Genomic DNA, 17,638 nt, shown 5'->3' with positions numbered 1-17,638 from the left:
ATGGGAGTTCAAATTAGTCATAATATCCACTTTAGGGACTGAGGAAGACTTACTGTAAATCAGCCACTCAGAAACCACATTTGACATATTTTGGTTAGAATGTAACTATAAGTTGTATAATATGGTACCTATTGATTAGAGCTTGGGATTATAACGGAAAGCAATTGCCATACATTGAAAGTGACCAACCACAAGAGAGCAAATTGTTCCTGAAGAGCCCACAAAGGGAATCATTTTCCTTATAATCTAAAACTCTTCATCCTCTAGATGGTAGCTGCTATCACTCCCTTAAGGCTTTATTTTGCCCAAAAGGTGCTAAGATATCTTAACCTCAAATCACCAACTGCTCAACTCCCTGAGACCAAGACAAAGTTCTGCAGAGTAAACTGAATGCTTTATTGAAACAGCACTGTCCATTCTGAACTGGAGCAAAAGAACAAATGAGAAAAATGTCTCACTGCATAACAATTCCCAAATGGTTGAGGATGTTATAATAGTTATAAATTCTTACTAGAATCTGCCTGAGGTTTTTTTTTTCCTGCCCCTTTTACCTTCATAAAATATAATAATTTATTGAGGGAATTACTGTAGGTCAGATACCGTGCAATGCACTTCATTTGCAGTGTCCCTTCTATCTACCTGTACGAATAGAGAACTTGCTCTTCTTGACCACCTTAAAGCATCATTTCTATAAGCAGTATGTATTTCTTTAAAAACAGGAATACCCGGGGAGGAAGGAAATCCTATGCCACAGAGAAAGAATGAAGATCAGTTCATCCACTTATAAGAAGCAAAAGGTGCTGCCGACTTGAACTGCAGCTTGAGCCAATGGTAGGAAACTTTGATGTTTCATACTCTCTGCATGAGTCATGATAGTAGTTAACCTTAAAATTTTGGGACCATGATTCTAATAAAAATATATAACTACAACAAAAGAACACATATAATAATTGTGTGACTCAAATGCTTTCGTTAAAAGTTGGTTTCTGAAACACAATCTTCTGTCGTGTAAGTGCTGAAGACATGCATAATGTTGCAATCCCACTGGAGACCATTTTTAGTTTTTCCTTACACTCTTCCCTAAGTCTTCACTAATCTACCAGATGTCATGGTTTAATAGAAGCATGAACTATACCTAGTGGGGTTCCTAGGTTCTTTGGAAAAATGCAGTGAGGATGTGGGCATTTGTTTTTGAAGATTTGAAGGAGCCAAATCACCCTGTGACAGAATTCTGCTAAATAAATGTTTTCTAGAAGAACATTAACAGTAGCTTAATAGTTAACACCTTCTCCCATTCCAAAATCAAGGATATATCTCAATATAATGGAGATAATGCCTGTAAATGTTTTATGCTTCAATATGGACAAAGTTGTGGACGTGTGTTCATGCAAGGGTAATGCATTCTAGATTGCTTCAGTCTGACCAATTTTCCATGTGGTATGCTAAAATTAAGGAAAATGCCAACAGTCCTCTCAAATAACAAAGTTAAGGTAAAGGCACACCTGACTGAACTCATGTGAGAAGCACACTACAACCAATGAGGGATTCAGGAGGGAACTACTCCAAAGCACTCTAGGCTTTTAGATCCACATGAAAAACAACGTATCAGTCCCTGTGGTGGACTCCATCTCTGCATTACCAAAAGCCCTCCTTGTCTCACCTCTTCTTCCAGCCACATCACATCAACTTCCTCCATTTTAGCATCTGACTGAGTATGCCTCACATGCATCCTGCTTCCTGACAACATGGAAGAAGATGCACAGGCACAAATGAGAAGCATAGGGAGTTCAGGCTCAACAGACCACAAAGGTCAACCAAGGATGAGCCAGTGGGCAAACATATCCCCCTTTTATTTTGTGGGGAGACGTATTCATGAGGGGCCTCCAAAGGCCCCAGTAAGAATGAGCACCCATTAGGAGTAGTACCAATCACTTTAATAAGTCATCTTTCCATTGGTTTCCCATGGTCCTTCATTCTTACTCTGGAATCCACCCAAACAAAGCACCTCCATGTCAGTCAGTATTTCCTGATCTGTCTGCAGAAGGACCTAGGTTGAGTCAGCTCTCCAAAAGATCCTAAAGTGTATAAATGAAATAATATCTGAATGTATCAAAATATAGGAAGAGATAAGATAGTGACATAATTCACAGTAAAGAAAAAAAGATAAGTGATGAAAAGAGACCAACTAGAAAAGCCCTTAGAAGATCTAGAAGGCTGGATCTTCCCATCTAGAAGAAGAGGCAACCCATGGAGGAGCCATACTCAGAAAAACTCTGATGGGCACAACTTATAACCCTTTCTTTTTACTACTAGGGCTTGTATTTTCCAGAGAGCCAGACTATACACCCCAGTGTTTATGTGCTCTGGTCATCTGCATCATGAACCAGAAATAGGACATGCAGTTCCAAATTGTCTTCTCAAAAATATGAAACCTACTTCCTATCAGATCCGAGAAGCAGGCTCTCATAAGTGAGCAGAGAAGAGCAGCCAACTCACTGTTAGTCACCTCTTCAACCCAGAAAGCTTCCTGTCCCACCATATGCTTGGCTCCAGCCAGCAGATCCCTGATTTCAATATCGGTTTGACAAGTAGTGTCCTGCAAGGCTTCCCAGGAAACAGACCCAAACTCCATCAAATACATCTGCATAGTAGAAGAGTGATTGAAAATCCAAGTTGCGTAATCCAGAACTGAGCCAAGTGTAACAGTGAAAAAGTATTCTTACATGTATTGTGAGGTTGTCTTACGCCACAGTTTCTCTCATTAAGGACATTCTGAACAAATCATCCATAGATGATTGGTCTGAAATCTTTTAGTGGTTACTGATTCACAAAACCACAGAAATAAGACATACTCTGCTAACAGTCAGGGATGTTGCTATGACATCACAGATAATCATGTTCGAAACAGAGATAGCTATGGCACTCCTGTGAAGATGAGACAAAAATCTTTAAAATAATATATCCAAAAATCTAATTTGTCAATTTGGAAGTGTTTAACATCAACACAGACCAGTAAAGAAGGAAAAAACTGCTGATTGTTCAGGACAAAATGAAATCACAATGAAGATTTCATTATATACAATCATAACTGTCCTGTGTATAATCCTAAAAGGATACTGTTCTAATAAATCCATTCTCTAGATGAGATTAGGTAGTAACAACAATTACCAGTCATCAAGCTCCATTCATAAAGTAAATCAAGAGGGAGTTATCTGTGGAATTTGTTTTTCTGCAAGTCCTTAGTGAAATTATTAGGTACAACTACTAAATTCTGCTAAAGAATAAAAGAATGCCATGAAGTAGTTAAGCAACCTGAGAGCAAAATCAATAAAATACACACCTTTGATTCAATTTCCCAAAAGCAACGGTTTCATTTGGGGACATAAAGAAACCAACTTGACGGAGAAAGGGGGATGGGTGTGAGGAAAGCAGGCAGAATAAGGACAAAAAACACCAGCAAAAGTCCTGAATCAAGTCAAGTACTCAATTTTCTTTTGCACTAGGATTCTGTTTATTTTTTAAGCGTTTCTGTTTTCTGCTCCCTAGCTAACAGGAGTGCTTTCTCTTTCACATGGAAGATAATGAATGTTCCTTGCATGTGCTACACATGGACTTACATGACTAGGAGTTATAAGCAAAATTCCTCTGCACATCAAAGATTAAAAAAAAAAAAAAAAACTTTGTTTATTCAAGAAATTCCTAATAGCTTCATTTATAAATAAAACTTTCTCTGTATTTGAGACCCACTGCCACAGCATATAGCTTGAAGCAGGTAACTCTTGTAATGAACTCTGCTCAGTTTTGAGAAAAATAGTATCTGAAGGCAGTTTTTTCTTCTGGGGTCAGTAGATGAGCAGTTCAAAAAGAATAAAGTATCCCAGGGAACAGCATACAACCAGAGCGGGGGGTATGAGGGGGGGTAGGAACATTCTTGCTAATTAAAATTTCCAGTTCTGATGGCCCTCTATATACACAAATCCCAGTCAAGAAAGGCCTGCAGGATCAGGCCTGTACCAAGAAAAAGTATACCATCATCACATTAATTGTATTATTACTTCATAATGCTAACCAGCCAGGTTTATATAGAAGAGATTAAATAACAAGATAATCTTATAAACAATGCTCATTTCATCAGTGTACCAAATAAGTTTGATTTATATCAGTAACTGTTCTAATTAATTTATGCATCCACATGCTTTAATTTACACAGACACCTACACTGGGGTAAGGATAGCTATTATTTTAATATTTTGAACTTTAAGATGGGTTTATGTTTAGGACTTCCCAACACTCACACTTCAAAGATGAAGTGACTGTTAATATACCCTGCATTAAGACTGAAGCATGCAGAAAGAAAACATTTTATCATACTCAATGCCTATCTCCCCCTGCCAATATTTATATGTTTAATTTTAATCTAGCTTTACTCAAACCTAAAGCCAGATCTGTCTATTCCAAAGTTGTGAACCTTTTTTTTTTTTAACCAATATTTCCCTCAAAGCCTTTTGGATACATAACTTCATCTTGTTATAGCATCAATTTTAAGCTCCTATATTTGTTTTCATGCAGTTATCTAGTGAGTCAAAGGGGTAAAAAGGCTGCTAGCTTAAAAAAAAAAAAAAATCATTTCTACTAACATCAGGGTCTTGGATAAATTTTTTAAAGTACACTCCAGGATGCTGGCTTACAAAAGCAAGTACCACCAGTCAACAGAGAGAAATGAGAAAATTCTAGAAAGAGAGGAAAATTCAACCAGAAAGATAAAAACAATATGCCTGAATCCAGGCCCGCTTATAAGCTATCAGTGACATCATGGTAATGCCAGCACTCTTTGAAAGCCCCTAAAAATAACAATGTAAAAGGATTATCTTGGTGTCAGGATTATTCTAGTTTAGTTATTTTACACCATCCATGAATACTTTCAGTGTGGGGATGAGGATGTCTGTTTACTTATTTAATTGGGCAAGCAAAAAAGGTTTTTACTTATCTTTGATATAAAACTTTTATTTATGTATTTGATCAATGTTTATTTGTAGGAAGTTAATATAATAATAGATGTCAGCTACATTATCTGTTTTTGATTATAAACTCCTAGAGGGCAGAAACACTGTCTATTCAGCTCACTTTTTATAGGATGCAAACACAGGACCATACTCAAAAAGGCACTAAAAGATGGTTTTTATAAAAACAATGAATTCCAGCGGACTTGGTTTGCCTCTGTGCTCCACAAAACTCCACTGGCAAGTACTGAACATTAAGAAGTAACACTTATATTCTTGGGTAATTCCATTCTTCAGATGTCTGTAAAGGCCATTTCTCTTCTGGAAACAAGGATTATTGAGACAGAACTATTTCCACCTTTTAACGTTCAAGAGCTACCTTTTGTCAAACACCTAAATTCTATAATGACCTCACACTAGAAAATAAAAGAAAAAAAGCCAGACCCAAACATCCCATTTCTTAGCATCCAGTTAACAGAGTTCCTGCATCAGACAGAAGGATCTGCTGTTTTCATGAGGGAATCTGCTAACACTATTATTATGGTACCTGAAAATGTAGCCTCCTGGTATTTTTAATACTCAGATTATCTAGAACAAGGGATACAAGGAGTCAAATGATTTTTCAGTGATAGGAAAAGAACTTAAACCCTGCTCTATAATGCTTACAAACTCTAAAGGAATAAAAAACCAGTAAACAATATCTTCAAGGATCTGACACCTCAGAAATGGAGAATGTTTTTGCTAACTATGTAATGTGGGCTAAGTTTTTAAAAATTTCTACACCTTTTCTACATTTTCTAAATCTGTAAGATGAAAACATTAGATTATATAAATACAAAGAATTCTCAGTTTTAAATTATGAAATCATATGAAAAAAATACTGAGTCCTAAAGAATCTGACACACAGATTAAGATTCCATTATCTACCCTAACAGAAGATTTTTCCCTTTTTTTTTTTTTTTTTTGCGGGTGGAAGAAGGGGTAAACTATGTGTTTTCAATATAAACCCTCATTTATGCAATGTTACTTACTATGACTAACTCAAAATATTCAAACAGAGTATCACTAGCCATTCCTATAAATATAAAAAAATACGGTTTTATATGTAATGATATACATTGCATGTATATACAAAATCCATATACATGCACACGTTCTGACATAAACATACAATTCTCTCTATTCAAGTCAAGAATTAAAATACTTCCTGTTTTTCCACCTTTTTCTTTTCTTCCTCCTTCTACGAAGCATCTAAGAAGCTGTTATGACTTGGGAACTTACATAAAATAAAAATAAGCACCTTACTCAACATTTCTTATATTCCTACTGACAGTTCCCAACTTGAACTTACGTTATGCTGGTTATCTAAAATCTAGATAACATTCCCTCATATAGTGGTTTTGAGAGAGAATACAGAATGTAGGTAAATTCTCAGGCCATTCAGCCAAGATTTATTTAACCTGTAATGTACCTGATACACAGAACTCAAGATACAGAATCCATGAATTTAATGATACTTAAGCAGAGAGTAATAGTAACAACAGAAGTAGAAAAATTTAAAAAAGGTCCTGAAAATATGTAGTAGGGGCATCCAGGCTACACTCTCTACCAAAATTTAAAAAGGGAGGAAGGAACTTAAGTTCATGAAACTACTTTTTATCTATCAAGTATTTACTAAGACTCTTACAAAAGAAAACTTCAAGCAACTACTGAGAATACGATCATTTTCTTACTTGAAATAAATCAATGCACTACAGAATGCAGTGATTTCTTCTGAATAAAGAAAGAAAAGCATAGACATTTTGTTCAAAACTCCCTATGTTCACCTTGGATTCCTATTCTTGAGGAAAAAACTTTAAAGTTTTTTCTAAAGTTTAAAACTGTAAAACTTTAAAGTGAATATAATTCAAACGGTTACACTGTGAAATTTTCAGGAAAAAATTTCTTCTTAATTTTTATCTGCTTGGCCAACAGAAACTAGTAAAATACATTTCTATCATAACAATAATGCACTTACTACTTGCCCTGTGCTAGACTCAGTACCTTATGCACACACACAACCCTTCAACCCTTCCCACAATGCCATGCCAAGAAAATAGATCTGAAGAACTCAAATCTTCCTGCTCTTTTTCATCAATTAAAATGAAATCCAAAGATCAAAACACACAGAAGCAATCTCCTAACTACTGGATGCTCTATTAGATGTCAGGAAATTCAAGTACTTTGATTTGAATGTCATCCTCATGTCAGGGTAAGAAGGAAAATGGTAAGTGGGAACCACAAATTTCTGGCTTTCATCAATAACAATTCCACTCAAAAGTCCAGGGAAAAGGATGATTTAGTGATTATTCTGCATTCCTTTAAAAAAAAAAAAACTAATTAAGTTCCATTCACATTCCTGAAAAAAAAAATCCACCAATGATCAAATTTATGTAACAATACAACCTAAAATTTGTAAGTTCACAATTCATGTAACTGTGGATACTAATCTACTAAACTACTAACACAAAAACTAGGACTATAAAGGAAAACAGAACTGCAGTTCACTTTGATGGAAGACAGAATAAGTTGTGAAGAGAAACAAATACAAAAGAATAAAAATTTAAATAATAATGGAAGGGAAAGAGAAAATAGAGGAAAAAGGAGGTACACAAGGAAAAAAGAAAGGCAGGGAGGTGCTTCTCTGATGGCAGAGAGGGAGGTAAGATGCTTGTAGTAAAATGACTCTCGTCCAAGGCTTGCTGGAGCTGGACCATCACCTCGATGGACAGAGGGATTACCTCTCTGGTGGTTTTTAAAAAATGCTTTGTGTATCTACACGGTCTCATTTTATTTTTTCAAAATCCTGTGTTTATTTTTAAATAGAAGTTCAAGTTTGAAAACTTTGCTTAGGTGTAAAGGAATGAGTTTTATTTTAGAAATGTACTTTGGAACATACACACCATTGCTCAGTTTAGTACTTAAAACCTCAGAGATGCCCCGACATTCCAAACCTGACAGTCTTTCCTTTGTAAAGAAATTAGGGCTGCCTCTTTCCACAGTACTTGAAAATTAGATCTGAAGTCAGTGTTCACGACTATGCAAAGCCTTGGAAGTATATCCATTTGCTTGAGGAACAATCTATCACCAAAGATAGTTGTCCCTATTCTCCAGAAAACAATGCAGATGTGCCCAAAGGAGCAAAAGCTCCCAAAGGAACATCTGGAGTTAGTTATCAGAGAAAAACTGTCCTCCTGCCCAGAGCATGTATACAGAACACTTGCACTGAATACTGTATCCAAAGCTCGATCCATAGAACGGTGAGCTGTGCATCAATCCAGTTTGCCTCAGCAGGCTAAGAACCCCACCTACCCCCTCTGCCTTGACCCGATGGCTTGCTTCTTTCTTCCCATCCACCTACCCATCCTGTATTCCAACAGACCCCTGGTCCTCACTCTATCCCTCAATTGCATAAGAATGCTTTTATATAAAAATTCATTAAGTAATGTACCACTTTCAATATATTGATCCTACAAACTGTAACTCTGTGAAGTGGTTCAACACGATGTCATCACCACACAGCAACTTGTTTCATTTACAGTATCTGTTTCACTTCGACTCATGAGCTAATATAATTCAATTTTTTTTTAACTGCACACAGGCTGCTAGACACATGTGCCTGGCAAATGGAATCTGAACTTAGCTTAACAGCCTCATTTATTCCTGATGGTTTAAATTATTTCATCACAATTAATGACACCCCCTCAGCTTCCTGTGCAGCGCTGCCAGATGTTCAGAGACCACAAAGCCACTCTCTTCTTTGACGGCTGGTGACAAGTCGTCCTCTGAAGGACGTTCCCTAGGTACATGGGCCGGATGACACCTCCATTGCTTAGCACCTCTCTGCCTCCCAGAGTAACCATGTTGAGGAAAAAGCAGGAAGGCATGAGAAACCAGCAAACGCATTAGCAAAGGCAAATTACATGAAGTGATCTACAGGCAAAGGAACTTGGCTCCTGCCACAGGAGTTCCTAACCTTGTTGTTTTATGAAAGAGCTCTCTCCACCTTCCCGCACCGCCCCCCTACCCCTGGCATCCATTGAGTGCCTAATCTGGCGTCAGTCCTCAGGGAATGTCAAAGGACAATAAAAATAATCAACTTTTTCACAGGGATTCTCTTTGGTTTTGGTAATTTTGTTTTGAAAGATATTGTTTAAACTTACCACCTTCACGGTGATCATCATGTTGTTTTTGAGAGCAAGCACTCTGAATGATACATCATTATATCTTTTTTTTTTTTTTAAGATTTTATTTATTTGAGAGAGAGAAAAGGAGTCGGGGGAGGGGCAGAGGGAAAAGCAGACTCCCCGCTGAGCAGGGAGCCAAGGCAGGGCTCAGTCCTGGGACTGTGACCTGAGTCAAAGGCAGACACCTGACTGAGTCACCCAGGTGCCCCTTATCATTGTATCTCCAACTATAATTTTCTGCTATTCAACAGACACTTCCAATTGAAATACACAACATTTTGGGAACTTGTGGCAAACAGTTTTACCCCTTTTTCTTTTTTTAAACTTTATGGAGGCTTAATATAATGGATATACAGAAAGTTGCACACATTTCATGTAAATATCTTGATGATTTTGATTTACCTATTTTTCTAGGCTCAGTAAGATTTATTCATTTCAGGGGCTGTTGGCTTTTTGTTTTTGTGCTTGTTAGGTTTTGTTTGTTGTCTTATTTTCTTTTAAAGAACATACTGAAAAATAGACTTCACACTTTCATTATTGATTCTAATAATGGAAAAAGCCATTTACTTCTTTTTTAGAAAACCAAAAATTTTATTCAGTATGAAATTCAGAAATGTTAATTATCTTATATTCATCATTTTAAGTTCACAAAAAGATATAAATTCATACAATCACAGGTAGCTAAAAGTAGCTAACAGGGTAGCAGAAAGAGTAAACATACTAGCACTGATACAGTAAGAATCCAATACTACAGCTCTAATTTGGAAAACATTTCCATCAACTAGAGAACATGTGGCAGACATTTTATGGATTATTTTTTAAATGTTAAAAAAAAAAAGAAAAAAGCCACGCTGATCTTATTCGGGGAATAAGGGGCCTTTTTCTTTGCCAAAAAGTATAATAGGAAAACTGAAAGGCCACCTGTGTCAGCCCACCCTATAGTATGAACATAAGCTATAAGAGCATTTTGGAAAATATCTTCAAACTGAGATGAGAAAAAAAAAAAATCAATATCAATACAGATTCCAAGCAGATGCAAAAGGCTTCTGTGCATGTTAGTGATTATGTGTGTGGCCTACACAGGCTAATTTCAGATGCCTCCAAAACTCAGTGTACTTTCTCTTTTATAAACTATTCGGGATTAAAACTAGGAGTTCATCCATATCAACTTTGACAATGGACACAAATACAGGGTAAGCTAATCAAGCCAAACAAGTTGAATTTTCCCCCTCATAGAAGGCTCTTTTAATCTCAAATGCCTACTGAAATTTACAGACATGCTACACTTATGTTTTGACAGTTGTTTATTAAAATTGCTTTCCTAGGAAGTTCTGGGAAGCCAACAGTCTAGTCTGTATCAGAACCGAGGCGATCGGAGAGAGTCGAGATGATGGCATACTTGCAGCAAGCAGACAACAATAGGAAACTCTTAGCACTCCCAGAGTTGCATCAAATTTTCCATGGACCAAAACTAAAATGAAATAGTTCAATTACGAAGAGGTAGATAAGTAAAATAAACAACTAATTTCATACAGTGAAGCTAGGAGAGAGTCATATGGACCTCATTCTGTTGTCTCCAAACACTGTATCGGAGGAGAAAAAGGAGCTGAATAAACTTTAAACTCTCATGTAGGGATGTATTGCTTGTGTGTCCCTGGCAGATGTGGAAAGGAGATGAAATGGGCAAGGGAGAATCAAATATCCCATCGCTGCAGGTTTGCTGAGGGAAAGAGCACTGCAAAGATCTCACATCTGGCAATCATTTGTCAATAGCTGGAAAGAGAACGGCAGGAAACTTTCTGGCTCTTGGAGAAGATGAAAAGACAAAAACCATGTGTCACACACACACACACACATACACATTCTGCAATGGTACAATGACTACTACACTTATTCTCCACCCCTCCTCCTCCTCCACCTCCCCAAATTTAATGATCTTCAGATATACTCTACTCCGTGGTCAAAAACATGCAGTCACTTGACTTGTTAAAGCTGCAGTGTATGTACATTTTTCAAATAAACCCCAGGGCTGATGCTAGAAAATCAAAATCAGTCAAGCATAGACCGCCTGGTACTTTGGGCAGGAATCCTTGCGGTTTAGTCAATAAACAGAATCTGAATGAAAGACACCACAGTAACTAGACAGTAACGTTTTGAACAGTTCTTAACCTGAAGGAGGGTTGGGGAAGGCGGGTGTACTAGTGACCATGGACATAAGGCTGCCAGTCCACTTACATGGCTCGCTCTACCTGCAACATGACTGTGTTTAGTTCAAGGTCATCTGCTATTTCTCTCTCTATCTCTCTCTCTCTCTCTCACACACACACACACACACACACACACAATGAACTTATATTTGAGGAATGTTGAATGTTGTGAATGAATTTGGAGGGAATACAGTTTGTTGTTGTTTTTAAATAATTATACCTGTTTAATAGGGTGGAAAGGGGAAATCTCAAATTCTTTTTGGTCCATACTGGTGATAATAATATAGAAAATTTGCTGGCTTCATTATGAGTTCATAAAAATGACCAGCTTTGCCCTAGCAGGTTTATTATGCAATAAAAAGTTTTCAAGACAACCCACACAAAATTAATTAACTTCTCCAAAATCATAGGAATTTAAATCTGGTCATGGTGATCGATAGACTTCAATAAGCAGCTTTCAGTTCACCCTTATGCTGCATTTAACTAGCAGCAGCCGCCAAGCTCATCCCTGTGATTCCATAAGTGAATGCTGCAGGTTGTTTAATAACCTGGCAAATTCACAGTAGCTTGTCAAATTATTACAGGAACAGTGTCATCACTAAACAAGCCTGATCACGGTTAATTACAATGCAGACTAGAGAGCAGCCACAATTGTTCATTAATTACAGGAAGCACCTCATTTAAATTTTATGGAAATTTACACTTGCACCCCGGTATGTCTGGGAAAAAAAAAAAGTGATCCTTCACGCATTCACAGAAGAAAGGAGTCTGTGGTTTATGAAACACCACAGTAAATTGTGTCTAATCTGATACTGAAATATTGGTTCATTATTTACTCTAATTTTCTAAGCACTTTAGTGGTGAAAAATATCAAGTCAACCCCACATCTTGAATTCCCAACCAAGAAAAGAACTGTGTTAGGCTAGCTGTAACAACTTAATACAGGATAAGGCACAGTTAGACTTAAAAAGTAACTTTTCTCTGATTGAAAATATAATATTTAACAGGAATTAGGGGAAGTCTAAACTAGAATAACCATTTCCTAGAAAATAATTATTTAAGAGCACTATTTTTTGCTAATATACATCAGTTAACTTCCCAAGCTATAAGAAAGTACAGTTTCATACCCACTTCAAAAACCAATGAGGAGGTGCACCTGGGTGGCTCAGTGGGTTAAAGCCTCTGCCTTCAGCTCGGGTCATGATCCCAGGGTCCTGGGATCTAGCCCTGCATCGGGAATCTCTGCTCAGCAGGGAGCCTGCTTCCCCTTCTCTCTCTGCCAGCCTCTCTGCCTACTTGTGATCTCTCTCTCCGTCAAATAAATAAATAAAATCTTAAAAAAAATGAGGAAAATCAAAATTAGACAGTGAATCAAAGTCTTGATTTCCAGCTACTTTTCTAAATCAAGCATATTAACACAATAAGCCCAAAGACGCCCTTGCAAAAGTCAAGTAAGACACGGACTTCAGGATAACAGTCATTCAAAACCAAAGATATGTTCATGAAAGAGTGTCAAGGATCTTGGAATTATTAAGCAATAAAGTTGCTAAGCCATCTGAAGTTTTAGGGATAGAAAAAAAGAGTGAAAAGGAAAGAGGTAAGAATAGAAAGAGACTCCACCAGTCAAGAGAAATTATGTCAGCTAAAGTAGAAAAGTAAATCAGATATGGGCACTGTGTGTCTAAATGAAAATCCTTCACAGGAAAAGATATAAACAAACTATCATTCCTAAGTCAAGATGTACAAGAGGTTATTCTCAGAATCAAGAGCCCAAAACAGCAAATCCTCTAGTGGTTATAATGCCTAGCCCTGAGGGACAGCCTGAGAGCCAAACAGGGAAAATAGATGTCTCTGGCAAGTCCTATGGTGAATTCCCTGAAATGCAGAATTAAGACTAAAAACTAAGAAATGCCTCATTTCTTAGGCGGGGAGGGAGACTAGAATACATGCCCCACAGCAAGAATTAACGGACTCTAGAAGCAAAAACTACTCATGAAATTGTTAGCTGGTAAAGAACATATTAAGTGTCAGGTTTTTTCATGACTGACATAATGTGGATATGAACCATATATCATTAAAATGTATGGAAGTCATATTTAGAAAGGAAGAGGAAAACAAGAAGGAAATGGTCAAATGAGTCCCAGTTAATGCACCAATTCACCACACTTGACTCTTTGAACACATTCAACCTTTCCACTCGGTCTGCCAAAATGGTGTTGCAAGAGGAGTAGTCCAATAAAATGAGATTCATTTCTTTGCCCAGGGGCTTGGTCTTCTTCACAAGGACGGTGATGAATTGTCAACTCTACAAATGTTTTAACCACCTACAACCAGGGATTCACATAAACTAGTAAACATACATCTTCTCTCTTGGTATGTTAAAATAATATGCTCCATTGGTCTCTTTCAGTTTTATTTCACACAGTCACATCTGCAAAACCCATTGCTCCTCACTTCACAACTCAAGGTTCACAAACAGATTACCCAACAGCCATCCATGACAGACCATTCCAGGTGATGTGTTTGAAGAACATCACTTGTCCTACCCAAAAAGGTCAAGGATCAGACCACTCTCCATGAAAAGTCTTCCATCACCCTGCATTTATGTGTCACGCACAAGCTGTTCGCTTTCGAAAACTGGGAAATACATGATCATGTCTCATATGTGTCACACCTGCTTTTCTGTTGTACTGTAGCCATGCACCACCCAGACAGGACCAGCTTGTGGTACAGCAGAGCTCAGGTGGTCTTCCCTAGGCCAAGAGCAGGTGTGCAGGAGACAGTACACTCTTCAGTACCATAAAAACGGAAACCTCCTCCTACCACCACTTCCACCTTCACTCCAACTGTGAAGAAGTCAATTTTTAAAACTATTTTCCTTTCTCATGCAAGGTGTCTAAATCAGCAAAAATGCTTTAAAATCAAGCTCACAATGCTCATCCAATAAGTCTGAAAATTTAGAAAATGATGCCAAATGCAGGTCCTGAAAAAATATAGTATGTGTTTGCTCATGCTAGGGGATGCCATCCATGTTACAACTTCAGCCACTATTTTTGCATTAGTAGCACATACATTCCTTAAATACTACATGGTACACAGAGTAAAGGTAGGTCATTGAGCTACATGTCATACTTATATTCTTTATCTATGAAATACCGAACTACTTCTAATGTCCCAAGAGCACGGAACATGAGCTGAATTCCAAATAAATACTTTCACTTGACTAAAGAACTTAATGTTGTATCCCAGGACATATCTCCCCATACATGAAAAGGAAAGATAGTTACCATTAAATCATACTTTTCTAGTACGGTGCCCAATGGCTTTTCTTCTCCTGAGCTGGGAGACCATCACGCAGGAAGCATAGTGCCTAGCACAGAAGCAAGTACATGATAACGATGCTTTTAAAAGATAAGAGCTAGTCTTTACTGAGGGCCTCTAATGTGCCAGGCCCTATGCTACCAGCTAGGTAGATGTTAGAACATTCACTCCTCATCATCACCTTTGGTGGCAAGTCCCCATTTTACAGATGGGAAAGCTAAAGCCCAGTGTGGCTGAGTGACTCTGCCAAGTGTCTCACAGTAACTTTTGTCAAGCGAGGCAGCCAGCCTTCAGAAAACATGTTCTTATCTACCGCAGTATATACCATTTCTTGGATGAATAAACAAGCTATCTCCAGTTACAGACAATTTAGCCTAAAAAGGACTTTTTGTGGCACACATGCCACGCTGGTTCTTCCTTTAAACCTATCTCTACAACTGTCCATCTCCTGATGACACTGATGTATCCATGTCAGACATTCAGGAACCACTGTTTCTGCCACACCACCCCCAACTAATAAAGCAGTAAGACTCCAACCTGGACTTCCAGCCTCTGGTCTGGCTCCTCCAGGTTTGGGCAGAAGTCTGCACCCAGCACTCTGCCAGCACATGCCACTGGAACCTGGGGGAATATGGCCAAGTTAGATGCTGGGTGTGGAGGCTGCTAAGAACTGCACACAAACATATCTGTCCTAGACAGAGCAGGGACATTCCAACTGCAGGTATGAAACAGGCCAGCATGGCTTCATTGGTTTTTGACACTTACTACGTCAAATATGTTACAAATAGCATGTAACCAAGTCTATTAACTACCAGAAGGCAAATTCTTTTTTTTTTTTTTAAAGATTTTATTTATTTATTTGACAGAGATCATAAGTAGGCAGAGAGGCAGGCAGAGAGAGAGGAGGAAGCAGGCTCCCTGTTGAGCAGAGCGCCTGATGCGGGGCTCGATCCCAGGACCTGAGATCATGACCTGAGCCGAAGGCAGAGGCTTAACCCACTGAGCCACCCAGGTGCCCCCAGAAGGCAAATTCTAAGAAGAAAAGATCCACAAAATTTTTATTCCTCCTTGTATCCGTAGTATGTAGCACAAAGCAGGCATTTACTAAATATCTTGGGATGGATGGAGGAGAGAAGGTTAAAGTACAGAGGAAAAGGAACATAGAATCTCTGCTTGACATTGGTGACACTTTCTCCCTTTTCTAATTTCCTTATGGGAGAATGAAGAACATTGTATTTTCTAATGTCTAAAGTTCCTTTCCACTGTAAAATACCTGTTCAAATTTATTTTTCCTATTCATGGTATAAGCTAGCACAGACAGACTTTATCATTATTTATTTACTATCTCTAAATTTTAGCAGGCTTATTTTATGTCTGTTCCAATAATAAAAATGCTAACAAAACAGCTATAATTTAGAATGTTTCTCTATATCTAAAATTCTATACTGAAAGCCACTAAGATTCCCTTTCAAATCTATGTTAACTTAGTCTATCTCATCCCAAAATACTGCCTCCTGTTACCTGCTTACTTCATTTTAGATTTTTTTGAGATAAAGACAAAAGGACTTCGATTCCATCTAAACCTGTTTTCCGCGTTTTTTAAAAAAAAGTTCTCTGAATCACTACTCAATATTTCCAAATACACACTATCTTTGTTAATCATACAACTATCTTTTTTCATAATCTGATTCCATCAATCAGCTTCATCCCACCTGTCTTCTTTCCCTATCAAGGCCCACCTTTGCTGTTTTGTTCTGGGCTTTAACCCCACTTATCATCATCTGTGCCAGTCAATTTTCTTTGTTCAGAGATCAGTTTTCAGCCAAGTGTGCTGCCTTAGAAGTCATTTTCCTCTTTCTTTCAACCCACAAATCAGTTCACCTCTCTAAATTTAAACAATTTTCGATAAAGTCCACTTTGCAAGTTTACCAGTGAATATTACTAATATTTTTAAAAAGCACTCCGTTTTTTGGACATTTGGGGGAAAAACTCTCCTATTGTTTTTAAGTCTCCCATTCTTTCTTCTTACTCACTCCCATAAGGTAACATGGACAGATTATCATCTGTCTTGAACTTAACTGCTCTTCATCCACAAATTTCACAGTGGGGCCCAGGAGGGGAAGCGAGAGAGGTCATGTTTACTGAGTACTTGTGATGTGCCAGTCACCATGTGACCACGGGCACCTTACACATGGACTGACCCGGTTTTTTCCCTTGCAACCATCTTACAGGATATGAGACTCTCCCTTTGACAAATGGAAACAAAAACAAAAACAAAAACAAAAACAAAAACAAAAAAACACCTGAGGCTTCCAGTCAGTAAATAACTAGCTCAGGGTTCCATGCTAGAAAGTTGCAATGCCCAAACTTAAGAAATGAGAAGACTGAGAAGATATTTCAAAGAAGATGAAAAACATGCAGAAGTTAGACTTAGTAGCTTCCACTCTAAAGGCATGTGTTGATATTTCATATGAAAGAAATTACAAAAAAGACAAAGGAGGTGGAGAAAGTGTGTTATCAAGAACTACCACTTGCTCTGTGGCCTATGGCAACACGGGCATCATGAAATTATCCTCAAACTTGAGGCATGAGACAGAAATGGGGCACGAAGATGAGCAGGGACACAGTACACGTGTGTTGTGGCACACACAGACCCATGCTGATGCCTGACGCCACCCCTCAGCTGACATATGGAGGGGCACTAATGAGTTCTGCAACAGTAATTCTCCCTATGGTGCAATAGAAAAACTGGGGGAAAAATTAATCTTTGAATATTCCATATCAAAACAAACCCCCCCACAGCTTCTTATAAAACCTCAATAAATGTAGCTACTTAACTGATTAAAGCACATTCTGTGAGCCAGAATATATATATTGCAAATCA

At 37.9% G+C, this 17,638-nt stretch overlaps 1 protein-coding gene across 3 annotated transcripts in view; it reads right to left on the bottom strand.

Annotated features, from left to right (window-relative positions):
- The window catches only part of BNC2 (basonuclin 2), a 430,229-nt gene that overhangs the window by 240,431 nt on the left and 172,160 nt on the right, over positions 1-17,638 (bottom strand). For 2 of the 3 annotated variants that reach the window (XM_046023703.1, XM_046023705.1), the window contains one exon: positions 15,292-15,375. The exons of the other annotated variant lie outside the window; for it this stretch is intronic. In XM_046023703.1, coding sequence (XP_045879659.1) covers positions 15,292-15,375 — 84 coding nt within the window. The remainder of the gene's footprint in view (positions 1-15,291; positions 15,376-17,638) is intronic. 3 annotated transcript variants of the gene reach the window in all.

This window comes from Meles meles, chromosome 11 (genome assembly GCF_922984935.1).
Source record: "Meles meles chromosome 11, mMelMel3.1 paternal haplotype, whole genome shotgun sequence".
NCBI lineage: Eukaryota > Metazoa > Chordata > Mammalia > Carnivora > Mustelidae > Meles > Meles meles.
This window is presented reverse-complemented; position numbering and strand designations above follow the sequence as displayed.